A 12543-nucleotide genomic window follows, 5' to 3' on the forward strand; every position below is an offset into this window, starting at 1 on the left:
CTTCAGATGACTAACGTGTGGGGGGTTTTTTTCTCCGCTCTCTCTCTCTCTCCGTTTTTCCAGGTTGTGCCGCCTCCCTCGAAGACCTACGCCGGGAAACGGAACTACGCGTGGGGCTGACGGGAAAACAGCTCCGCATCGAGAAGGTCGTCTACACCGGCAAGGAGGGCAAATCGAGCCAAGGCTGCCCGATCGCAAAATGGGTCATCCGGCGCGTCGATCCCGAGGAAAAGCTGCTGTTTGTGGTGAAACGCCGCCAGGGGCATCGGTGAGTTTATGGTCGGGTCGCATATGCATTTTCTTGCCAAACCTGCCAACCCACGCCACGCTACACCACCAGCACCAGTGGCCGTGGCCGGTGTGCGTGCGAACAACCCTGCACGCGGTTCTAACTGTGGTTTTTTTTTGTTTTTCTTCTTTGGTTCCGGCGTTGCGTCCTCCAGGTGCAAGGCGTCCTACATCGTGATCTGCATCGTCGTGTGGGATGGCATCCCGACGCACGAAGCCGACAGCGTGTACCGGATGTTGGCGGTGAAGCTGAACAAATTTGGCCTCCCAACGGTGCGGCGATGCGCGACCAACGAGAATCGAACCTGCGCCTGTCAAGGTAAAGCGTCCGAGGTGAAAGCGTCCACGTTAACCGTGCTCCTGCATTAACACCTGCCTGCCTGTGTTGCTCTCTCTCCTTTCAGGACTTGATCCGGAAATGTGCGGCGTGTCGTACAGCTTCGGGTGCAGCTGGTCGATGTACTACAACGGGTGTAAGTACGCCCGCTCGAAGACGGTCCGCAAGTTCCGGCTGTCGGTGAAGAACGAGGAGGCCGAAATCGAGGAGCGCATGAACGTGCTGGCCACGATGCTGAGCCCGTTGTATGTGACCGTCGCGCCCCAAGCCTTCCAGAACCAGGTGCAGTACGAGCGGGAAGCGCCCGACTGCCGGTTGGGGCTGAAACCCGGCAAACCTTTCTCGGGTGAGCAATCCTTAAGGACCTTTCCTTCCGTCAAGGTGTGCTAATTTGTCGCCTTTCGCCATCAGGTGTCACGTGCTGTTTGGACTTTTGCGCTCACACCCACCGGGATCTGCACAACATGCAGGACGGGTGTACGGTGCAGGTGACCCTGCTGAAACCACTTCCGCCGGGTGTGAAACCGGACGACGAGCAGCTACACATCCTGCCGCTCTACACGATGGACACGACGGACGAGTTCGACAGCGAGGAGGGCCAAAAGAAGAAGCACGAAACCGGCGCCGTGCAGGTGCTGGAGAAGTGAGTGTAAAGCATTGCGTTTCTTCTTTCATTCTCTCTCGCGCGCCCTTCATTATCCCTTTCGTCGTCCTGTCGGCGGTTCGTTGGAACGGAACTAACGTTTTTCCCACCCTTTTCTCGTGACCACAGATTCCAAACGGAGGTTCGTGTGCGATCGACACCACTTCAACCCTGCCGAAGGCACGGTAAAAAGCGCGGTAACGGCAAGGACGAAAAGCTCGGCGGTGGCAAAGACGGGTCGGATGGAGCGGCACCGGAAACGCCACCTCCACCACCACCACCGACGAAGAAGGAAAGCAAATCGAAGAGCAAGAAATCGTCAGCCGCCTCAACCGCGGGCTCGAACAGTTCCGGCAGTTCCGGTGGCAACAGTGTCGCGTCACCCGGAACCGCCACCGGTAACGGTGGATCCACCGGTGCCGGTGGAAGCTCTTCCGGTTCTGGATCCCCGCGAGCACACACACCCGGCAGCCAAAAGTCCACTGGCAGCGGGAAAGGCTCGAGCGGTGGAATCGGACTCGATCCGGTCACGGGAGTGCTCAGCGGGGGCGAAAAACACGCCCAAAGTGTGGGTGGTGGTGTGCTGGGTGGAGGTGGCATCGGAAGTGGTCTGATAGCGGGTGGAACCGGTGGTTCCGGAACGAGCGCATTCACCGCACCGAACACAATCAACTCCCCAAACTCGGTGGTGGCGGCTGCGGCGGTGGCTGCAGCGGCGGTTGCGGCCAACAACAACACCAACAGCACGCTGATCGACATGGCGTCGATGATCGACAACTTTACGGACGCGCAGCTGCAATCGAACCAGATCTCGAGCACGGTGCTCGATTCACCGTACAGCTACGATTACAACACGGGCCAGTACATCGACAACCGGCAGTACTACAACAACTGGCCGACGGATTACTACGGCAACCGGGGCGACCCGAGCAAGCTGGCCGTGTTGGGCCGAAACGAGGACATTCCGGACACGACGACACGGCCGGGCAGCAACAGCAGCAACTCGGCGTTTAGTCCGAGCATTCCCGATCCGACAAAGACACCGACACCGATCCACATGGATGATTACGGCAGCACGAAGCTGGGTGGTGGACAGGTGCAGCATCATCACCACCATCACCAGCAGCAGCAACAGCAGCAGCAGCAGCAGCAGCAACAGCAACACCATCAGCTGCAGCAACACCAGCAACAGCAACACCAGCAACAGCAGGTTCAGCAGCAGCAGCAGCAACAATCGCAAAACACGTACCACACGTTGCAGCAACCGGAGCAGGGTTTCGTGAAGCCAAAGCCACCGGATTACAACCCAGCGGCTGGGTATGGTTACCATCACCCAAACACCCCGATGGGCTATGGGTACCACCACCATCACCACCCACCGTACCACCACACACCGTACGATCCGTACCAGAACTACAACTACGGTTATCCGCCACAAAGCTACCACCATCATCATCACACGACATATCACAACATGTACCCGTCAGCGGCCGCGGCGGCAGCTGTCGCTCAAACCCAGCTTCCGGGCACCGGTCCGGCACCACCTCCGCCACCGACGGCGGTCATTCCGGCACCACCACCACCCTCGAACTGGAACCTTTACCCACCGCATCTCGGGGCGGGACCAACGACGGCGCAACTGCACGTGGCCGCAGCTGCTGCCGGTGCGCTTGGGAAAGGACCTGGTTCGGTGGATCTTCCGATGGGTCAACCGGGTGGTGGTGTCGGTGTTGTTCCACCACAACTTCCGGTGGTACCGGCGGCGGCAGCTCCACTCGTGCCGAAGGAAACGCTCGGCGAGGTCACGGAGACGAACGAGAACGAGGACTGCTTCGAGGATCCGCAGATGGGTGGAGTTGCGATTGCACTTCCGCACGGGAGCGTCATCATCGAGTGCGCAAAGCTGGAGATGCACTCGACGACGGCGGTGAAGAAACCGAACCGGCTTAATCCGACGCGCATGACGCTCATCTTTTACCAGCATCGGAACCTGAACCGGCCGAAGCACGGTATCGCCGAGTGGGCGGAAAAGATGCGGCTGAAGAAGCTTGGCATTCCGACGAACGATCCGCTCGATGATAAGGATATGCTGCTTGAGGACGACATTAAGGCGGAGCCGATGGACGAGCTGCACCACATGCGGCATTTGGCTGATGTAGGTATTCGTGGGGGGAGTCCTTTTTGGAACCGTAACACCGAATGATGGGTTTTTTTCTTTTGTCAACAGGAACATGACATGATGGACGTAGAGTACCCGGGTGTCTAGTGGTGAGAGAAGGATCTGCCATCGAGGCCAAGCACACTGGATGAGCAGATCGTCGGTACACAACAAGACCCAGCAGCAGCAGCTGCAGCAGCAGCAACAGCAGCAGGAGCAGGACCTTCAGGATCATCCGGATCATCAGGAGATCCACCTGCATCGGTTCGCCAACCGTTAGCGGGATCGCCACCACCTTCGGCAACCGCCACAGAAACAGCGAGAGGAATCGCTCCACTGAATCTGCTGTCGTCGCATCAACATCATCATCATCATCAACACCCGCACGCGCATCATCAATCGATGGCGCAACTCGCCCAACAGTACCAGCAACAGCAGCAGCAGCAACAGCAACAGCAACAGCAACATCACCATCACCAGGCGTCACACCACACCTCGCATCCTCTTGCGGGTCATTCGCCGTTGTCGTTGCTGTCGCAGAGGTACCATCATCATCATCATCACCATCATCAGCAACATTATGCGCACCATCATCACCATCGGACGCAGGCGGCGGCTTTCTCGCAGTGGCTGCAACAACCGGGACCGTCCCTGCCACCGGACAGGGGTGATCCACACGGTCAATACTACTATTACTACTACTACTAGGTGCTGGCCACCTGGCCTACCGGCTGGGATGGATGGATGGGATGGTGGTGCTGGCCATGCCACATTGCTCTTGCCAAAAAAAAAGACCACAAAACGAAAAACCAACCCGCGGATCATCGGAGAGGCGTCGGCGGGTTAGAAACCAGTACAAACCCCAACCCAACCGAGAGAAGGGATCCACAGGATATCCCGCGCGGCCGTTGGAGTGCCATTGGGGATTATTTTTCTTGATTTTTTGCTGCTTACCATTTGCGTAACAAAAACACCCCGCAACTGGCTATTTGCGTGTGGCTATGATAACGACGACTACTACTACTACTACCACTACCGGCCGTTTTTCCTGTGCGGGAAAACGGCAGCATTGCTTCGACGGGGAATAGAATTGTAGAGAACCGCGGAACGGAATGTTCCGTTTCGCGCATAAGAGGGGTTCAGAAGGGTTGTGTTAATGTATAGCGGCATCCTCCGGCTTCCGGTTGATCGATTTCATATAAGTTTTATTGTTCCGAAACGCCACACGACGTAACGGTGCGTTTCGCGCGCAAATTTTACCGATAAATTATTCTCCGTTTTAACGTGCTTTTTTTCTTTTTGCGTCCCACCCCACCGTGGCGTAGTTACGTTTTAATTCTCTCATCTCTTGGCGTCGCCTTTTTCTCTAGCCATTAGCCATTACGGAAGAACGGAAGCGATCGTGGGTGGATCGCCGGACGTTAGCTAGTTTAGCGATTAAGTAGACCTTATTTCATCCATACTCAAGCGCGCACGATCGCCAGCGCACAAGCACACACACACACACACACGCATACCCACCCATCCATGGGCAGGATCACAGTGGTCTTGTTTAAATGGTGTCCTTTTTTTTTTCTTTATTTTCCAATCATTTTTACGTCTATGAACATCACTATAATTGTAAACGCTCAGCAACGTTTTAAGGTTAGGTTACATCACTCGGATGGTTGGTTGCCAAGGTGATTGCCGTGCGGTTCATGACCGCCTCTGTTGCTAGCGTTTCCGATTTTCTTTTAGAGACACAGAGAGAGAGAGAGAGAGAGAGAGAGAGAGAGAGAGTTCGTCCTCATCACGCAAAAAAAAAAGGTATCGGCTCACTAGGCATTAAGTATTTATTTCGTTAGAGCGAATGTGAATCTATTCATTAGCCCGTACAAACCAACAAAAAAGGCATCATTTTTTCTCTCTACCGCGTCGCGTTCGGGCTACACATTTCATTGTTTGTATTTAGTGCAAGTAGTTTAATACTAATTTATACCCCTGCGTGTGGGTATGTGTGTGTGTGCGTGTTTGTGCAAGTCCCTTTGCCATATCGAGTTAAGGAGGAGCGTATCCTTGTGCTCCCGGCAGCATCAACTGTAGCATGTTTTGCAGAACCCCTCTCGCGCATATAATTTAGCGTTAAGTTTTATATATTTCATCCACTCTATTTTAGTTTACTTTTTTTTTTTGCGCTAATTCTCTTCATTGAATCGCGTTAGCTCTTAGCGAATAAGTTACGGATGATATGTTTGATTGATACGGAGCGGCACGGTTCAAGCAGGTTGTGCTTCAACCACGAGGCTGAAGTTGATGGAAAGCAGAGAACACACAGAAGAAATCGGTGTCGTACAATCGGCGCTTAGAGCATATGAAACTATTTGCCATACAGAAAAAGAGAGATCGAGAGAAAGAGAGATAGAGCGGAAAAAAGAAAACGCAAGGATAGGCCAGCCTCGAAGAGCCAGCAGCTGGTTTGGAACACGTGGGGCGATTAGAGAACGGTGGGCCAAAGCAAAGTAATACTCACAAGCAGCGCGAAAACGAAGGCCACCAATGCCGCCGCCCTCGAGAGGGTGGGGGACGCAAAAAAAATAATGCCCTCCCTTCGTCTCCTCGCTCCCCGAACCCCCGATTTCCATGGGGGCATTTTGTACGTTTTTAAGCTAATCAACTAAAGACATTAGGCGAGGTGCATGAAAATTCCAACTTCGATGATAATAACGAGAGGAGGGCGAATCCTCGCGAAACACCCCCTCCTCCCCCGCCGTACACAGCAGACAAACACCCACACACACACACACAGATATAAACTCACGCTAAAACACATAAGAGAACGAAAATACGACTATGAATAAATTTAAGCTACCTTTTTTTTATCTCCGTCTCTTTGCTTTGTTTTCCCACTTTCTTGGTTTCTCGTTTCCGATCACACACACACGCACACACACACACACACTCCCCGGGGTCCGTTTTTGTTTTGTTTGTTTTTAGACTAACACCCTCTCTCTAACTCAGCGGAGGGCGGCGGCCGCGGTTTTTTATTTGGCGCGAGCTTTCAGGACACTCGATATTAGCCGTTTCGTTTTTCTCGAGAGGGAGAAAAAAGAACGATTCGTTTTGTACATATTGCGCCCTCCCCGGTCCCACACGGCAGTAAGTTCACCACCCTTCACCTGGAAGAAGTATTAGAAGAAGCCCCTTTTCGTGCTGCAATCATGCGACCGAATGAGGACAAAAATGCAACCGATGACAATTCACGCACGCGATGGGGTGATACTAAGAGAAAGGAGCAGGATCTTAGGCACACTCTGCTTTGGAAGGATAATGGTGACGTGCGGTAGAATCAGAACTACTGGAGAAAACGCAGAGAAAAGAGAGCGATGGAGCAGCGCAAGATAGTAGATGCGAGCAAACATTTTAGACCATATTATGATATACAAGAACATATACACGCGAAAAGAAAAAAAAATATGCATATATTTTTCCCTCCCACGCTTCCGCAGGGGAACTGCCGGTGGCCGGTGTCCGGATCGTGCGATCCAGCAACAGCAAGATCAGACCGGATGTTCGTCCGATCGCCGGTTCCTGGGGTGGGAGGTGGGAGGCGACTCTAAAGAGACCACTCTGAAAATACGTACCCTTAGGGCAAGGCTAGTTTGATAGGCTTTTCGTAGTGACGTGCTTCATTTGGTCGGAGAAAAAATGGGGTTTTTTTTTTCGTCTTTGCTTGAACGGTATGCATTTCGCCTGGCGCGCAGGTGAAGCTCTCGAACGGGGACGCAGCACCGTGGAAGCGTCTTTCGTTGCCAAAACCAAATAAGAAGAACGTGTATCTTGTGTGGGTGTGTGCGTGTATGAGAGGAAGAGAGAGGAAAATTCACTATTTTATAGTAACCTACAAGCAATCAGGCGTAAAACGGATCGACGGAATGGGAAATCAAAAGAAAGAGAAAAGAATAGAAGAAAAAAAAGAAAGAGAAAAACGGGAAATCCGCCGATGTAGAAGAAGAAGAGGAATGAACGAATGATGGATGCTGTTTCAAAGATGATCTCATATCGTAAAACAAAACGGGAGGACGAAATCACGGTTTAGGTGCGAGCGAAGGTGACGGCGATCAGGAGATACTTTTTCTTTTTGTAGAAATTTTGCGCGCTGTTATTTTTTAAGAAGAAACGCAAGCACCGCGCACACGGCACGGGGAAGAGCAACGGAGGAACGAGAGCGCGCGTCGGGAAAGTTGTATAAAAAGTGGGATTTAAAAAGCAAAGCAGTTTAAACAAAAAGAAGAAGAAGAAAAAAAAAGCGTTGGTAGGGAGGTAGGAAAAACATAGTAACGTAAATTCAATCTCGGTAAGCAAAAATATTGAAGCATTTGAGAGAAGCAAAAATCACACACAGAGAGAAGCAGAGAGACCACATACACGTGAGACATACACACAAACGACACACTTACACGAGAACAAAAACGCCTTTGGATGAAACAAAATTGTAAATTTTCGCCGTTTTTCATAGTGTACTTTTTTTTTCCTGGGGTTTGGCTCCGTTTTTTTGGCAGTTGCGGAGTGTGGAGCGAGATATGCGAAGAGAGAGAGAGAGAGAGAGAGAGAGAGAGAGAGAGAGAGAAAGTATCAAATGTTGCATGAGGAGAAAGCGAAGCATAAAAGTAGCAGCAGAAATAGGAAGCTGGAGCTGGCAGGAGTATTAAATGCAAAATGCAAATGCAACTATGCAAATATATACATATATACATAATAAATGCCACGCTTTTCAATCATTTGTAGGAAGAAGTACCAGTAAAAAGCGAAAAAAAAAACAATGTGAAAGGGAATGTGTTAGGAAGCGATCAGTTAGGAACGTAAGGACATCAAGGGGGTGGGGGCATATGCTACGCCGTTCGAAAATCGAATGCATATTTATGATGATGCCGCAAACACGGGAGAAAAGCCATACTAAGCAGTAAGGATGCAGAATATATATATATATAGGAGCCGCTTCCGGCAGATGAGGTTCGAATACAAAAAAAAGAAATGAAATGAATGCAAAAAAAAATTCCGTCGTTTCCGAAGGAACACCCGCAAAAGACATGGTTATAAGAAGGGATGGAGGGACACACGTGCGATGGAGGCGCGGTAATCAGACAGACCGAGAGATAGAGAGAAAGCGAGTCATCGTAGAGTCGAACGACGATCGACGTTGTGATCGGTTGGCAGCGGCCGTCGATCACCGGGAAGTGAAAATAAGTATTTATTATTATACTATTATTACAATTAAATATGCGAGAGCAGAGTGACAGAGAGACAGAGAGAGAGAGAGAGAGACACCGGAAGGGGTGTGGGGCAGCAAGAGACAAGCAAACTAAGACGTAAGAAGTAAGCAGTAGGCGGAGGCAGAAATTAGAAATCTACTACTTGATCGAAATCATCACTCTCTCTCTCCCTTGCTAATCCTTACTATTTAAGTGCGACGCGATGATAAAAGAAAATGAGGCGGAAAAAAGGTAGAAATAGTACGATAATACGCACATGCGAGGGATACATACACCGTACAGGCACACGTACAGAAATTACCGAATGACCGGATGCGCAGAAGGGGAAAACCAAACGCAAGAAAAATCCGCTGCCGCGGCGGTGCAAGAAAAGTGTCATTTACGCCCACATCACACATACAAAAACCCACATACACGCATCCCGAGGCGTGCACACGTACACCCCCCACACATACACACTGATTACAGACACGTGCAACAAGAAGTATGAACGTGGAGCGTGTGGAGATGAGAAAAAAAGGGCGCATTATTGATTATGATTATTATTGCAAATTATTATATATTCTTATTATATTTAGTGATGACAACAAGAAAACGGAAAATAAAACAGAATGAAAAGCAACAAAACTAATGTAAAAAAACAAAATCACCCGTGTTTTGGCGTTTTTTAATCATTTAAATCAATCCGAAATGCGCAGCGGGCAAAAAAATATCGCGGCCCGGATAATCGAGCATCAAAAAAGCACGAAATTTCAATACCAAAAACACCCGTTTTGTAACAGGAGCGAAGGAATCGCAACAGGCAAAAAAAAATTTTCGGGCCCGGATAATCGAGCACCAAAAGTGCGAAATTTCGACATCAAAAACGCCCGTTTTGTAACAGGAGCGCAGGAACCGCAGGAGTTAAAACAGCTGGACCGGCGAGCGTACGCTCCGCCTTCCAAAACACGTCCGTCCGCGGCGACGACCGCCGACGTACTGACGAACCCGACGCGAGCGCGGCACGATGATCAGTGCGTCCGCGATCGTCGCCGCGGACGGACGTGTTTTGGAAGGCGGAGCGTACGCTCGCCGGTCCAGCTGTTTTAACTCCTGCGGTTCCTGCGCTCCTGTTACAAAACGGGCGTTTTTGATGTCGAAATTTCGCACTTTTGGTGCTCGATTATCCGGGCCCGGATAATTTTTTGCCGCTGAGCGCGTTTGACGTGCGCGTCACGGGTGTTCTTTCGGGAATGTTTTGTTTTGGCAAAATCAATGCGCATTTTTCGCAACATCTTACCCGCGGGGTTTACTTGACGCAAATGTTTCTCAATCTTTTCGGATCAAACTCGGTAAAATAAAACCATTTCTTTACTCTCCGCTGTCACACCATTTTTCACATGTTTTTTTTTTATTTGGCTTCACATTTCGCTGCTTCAAATCGCGATTAGTTCGATCGTTGGTAGGTGCTACTAGAGAAATGTGTGTCAAAGTCTGTATAAACGGTATATTTATATATATATATATTCACACGATGGGTGGTGAGTGATGGGGGACGCGCGTGCGATTCCCACCACAGCGAAAACAGTGTCGCTAAAAGCCACGTGGGCGCAAATGGGACTGGTCCCAATCCCTTTTTTCGCCCCACCATTATTGCACCACAATCAATCGCAGCCCTCTTCTCTTCCCTTATGCCAAATGAGCACGCGAAAACAAAAAAAAAATGCATAAGAGAGCAGCTTCTTCCGCGTAACGAAACACACTGTTAGGCCGCCCATCACATCCCGGCTCTAAAGCGGACTAGATCCTGATCCTGCTCCTTTTTGCTCGCGCAGCGGTTATGAAAGGCGCTTGTAAAACAAACGACGACGGCGGCGATGTCGCGCGGTTTTACACGATTGTTTAAGCACATACAGAGGAAGCGCACCTTCCTTCGACGGTGATATATATCACGCTCGCTACCCTAAAATGTATCGCGACCATGATGTGGGGTTAATTATTTGGTGGCCGCGTTGTTTTTCATTTAAAATATAGCGTCCGCGTCTGTTTCGATTTTACACACCTGATGGTTACATGAGCGACTGTGTATGCACGTTTGTTGTATAAGATATATATAAACATATGTATGTATGAATTGTATGCATGTGTGTATATATATATGGGCTCCGATCATGAAGTTTCGCTTGCATCCTTCGGGCCAAGTCTGAAATCTTCCTTTGCTTCGTTTTCGTATTCAAGGTTTACTAGATAAAGTATATTGGTTCCAGCCTACGTTTGCTTCACGCTCAACAACGAAAAAAAAACTATAAACATTACATCCATACTAAAGTCCCCGGAGGCACGAGCAGGGCCAGAGAGATTCGATTTGCTTCCATCACTCGTCCTCGTTTGTCGTTGGGTATCGGTTAAACTATCAAGAGTATACGCGATGATTATGTTTTGTTGCTGGGCTGCCAGTTCCTGCAAATGCCTTCTCTGCTGGCTTCGCCTCAAGCAGGTTAAATGATTTCTTATGTTCTTTTCTCTCAATTGCACCTGCCATAGCTCGATAGAATTGTTTATAATAATGCATATGCTGTGACAGAGCGTTTTAAGTACTAGCAAACGTTTCCATTCTTCCCTGCAGTCGTGCAGCCTTTTTTCTCTATTCCTGCATACTAAACACCGCCTGTATACGTTCCTTTCCATCATTCCGAACCGAACGGTTTACAGTCATATGTACGTAAAAAGAAACATAGTTACAAATGTCGGTAAAAAACGCATAGCACCAGGAGAGCGAATTCTACCCGACGAACGGATCTAGCATCGTGTTAACAAACAACTTAAAGCAAACTAACCGTGGCAACGAGATGCGAGATGACAATGGTACAAAAATTTACAACGCGAAATCATTACACACCACCAAACGATGGGGATGATGATGGGAAAGCAAATCTATCCTCGCCTACAAGGCTCACTTTCTTTGCCCGGGAAGGTATTAAGTGAAAAGTAATATTTGAACCTGAATGTAATAAAATAAGCTAACAAATTTGTATTTTAAATAATATAAAAAAAACGAACACATGAACGAACTACACTCCTCTCGATGTTGCACCCTCTGTTGCTCACATACGTGTGTTTTCAGATAAATAAAAGAAAGCTAGCCTAATCGGTTGCGTATGAAGTGGGACGGGAACAGGAAAGGGAAGTTATCCACTATTCGCAACGGAACTTAATATCATAGTCGGTATGTGTATCTATGGACGAAAAATTTCACTTCGGAACACGAAAACGGACAACGGATTTGGGTTTAAAATTAGACACGACAAAAAAAAAGCTGACAAATCCACGCGATCAACTCTGTCTCGATTTGGTTCATTCCTACTGGTGCTCGCATCCGTTTCGCTCGTTCGATTGCAAACGTCACCCTAAAACAAGCCACGTTCCTTCTTCAGCTTCGTTTGCTTCCAGGCGGGCAGCTGCTGGTACTCCTGCTTGGACAGGCCAAGCGCTGGCGGGAAATCCTGCTCGTGAAGGTACAGCTCGAGCTTGGTGGGATCGACGCCTTCCGGTAGCGGGCGCTCCAGCAATACCGCCAACGGGTACTCCTTGCGCGTCATCAGTGACAAACTGTCGAAGATTGGTTGCGGTGTCGATTTACGACCATCCTAAAATGAGTGTGAAAATGGCCATTGCGTTAATATACATCGTAACCGCGGGATGCATTATCGGATGGAAATTTTTGGGGGACACCAACGAACAGACACCATACGGACAGAGACACACACCTCACAGGAAGCAATTAATACCAGAGGTTTGTATTGGGAGGAAAGCCTTATTAAGGGCCAGTTACAAGGGCGTAAGCGCACATCTGAAGACAAGGTGTGGACACATGAACATTGGACAGGAG

General features: G+C 49.5%; 2 protein-coding genes across 2 annotated transcripts in view; one reads left to right on the plus strand and one right to left on the minus strand.

Annotated features, from left to right (window-relative positions):
• Window positions 1–3534, plus strand: part of LOC128725369 (methylcytosine dioxygenase TET) — a 142230-nt gene extending 138696 nt beyond the window's left edge. Inside the window, exons 9-14 of the mRNA XM_053819110.1 lie at window positions 64–268; window positions 444–611; window positions 688–971; window positions 1037–1268; window positions 1398–3423; window positions 3496–3534. Of these exons, the coding sequence (XP_053675085.1) occupies window positions 64–268; window positions 444–611; window positions 688–971; window positions 1037–1268; window positions 1398–3423; window positions 3496–3534 (2954 nt within the window). The remainder of the gene's footprint in view (window positions 1–63; window positions 269–443; window positions 612–687; window positions 972–1036; window positions 1269–1397; window positions 3424–3495) is intronic.
• An 8092-nt stretch (window positions 3535–11626) lies between these two features.
• The window catches only part of LOC128724603 (uncharacterized), a 152534-nt gene continuing 151617 nt past the window's right edge, over window positions 11627–12543 (minus strand). The window contains exon 16 of the mRNA XM_053818326.1: window positions 11627–12301. Coding sequence (XP_053674301.1) covers window positions 12062–12301 — 240 coding nt within the window. The 3' untranslated portion in view covers window positions 11627–12061. The remainder of the gene's footprint in view (window positions 12302–12543) is intronic.

Source organism: Anopheles nili, chromosome 3 (assembly GCF_943737925.1).
Source record: "Anopheles nili chromosome 3, idAnoNiliSN_F5_01, whole genome shotgun sequence".
Lineage (NCBI taxonomy): Eukaryota > Metazoa > Arthropoda > Insecta > Diptera > Culicidae > Anopheles > Anopheles nili.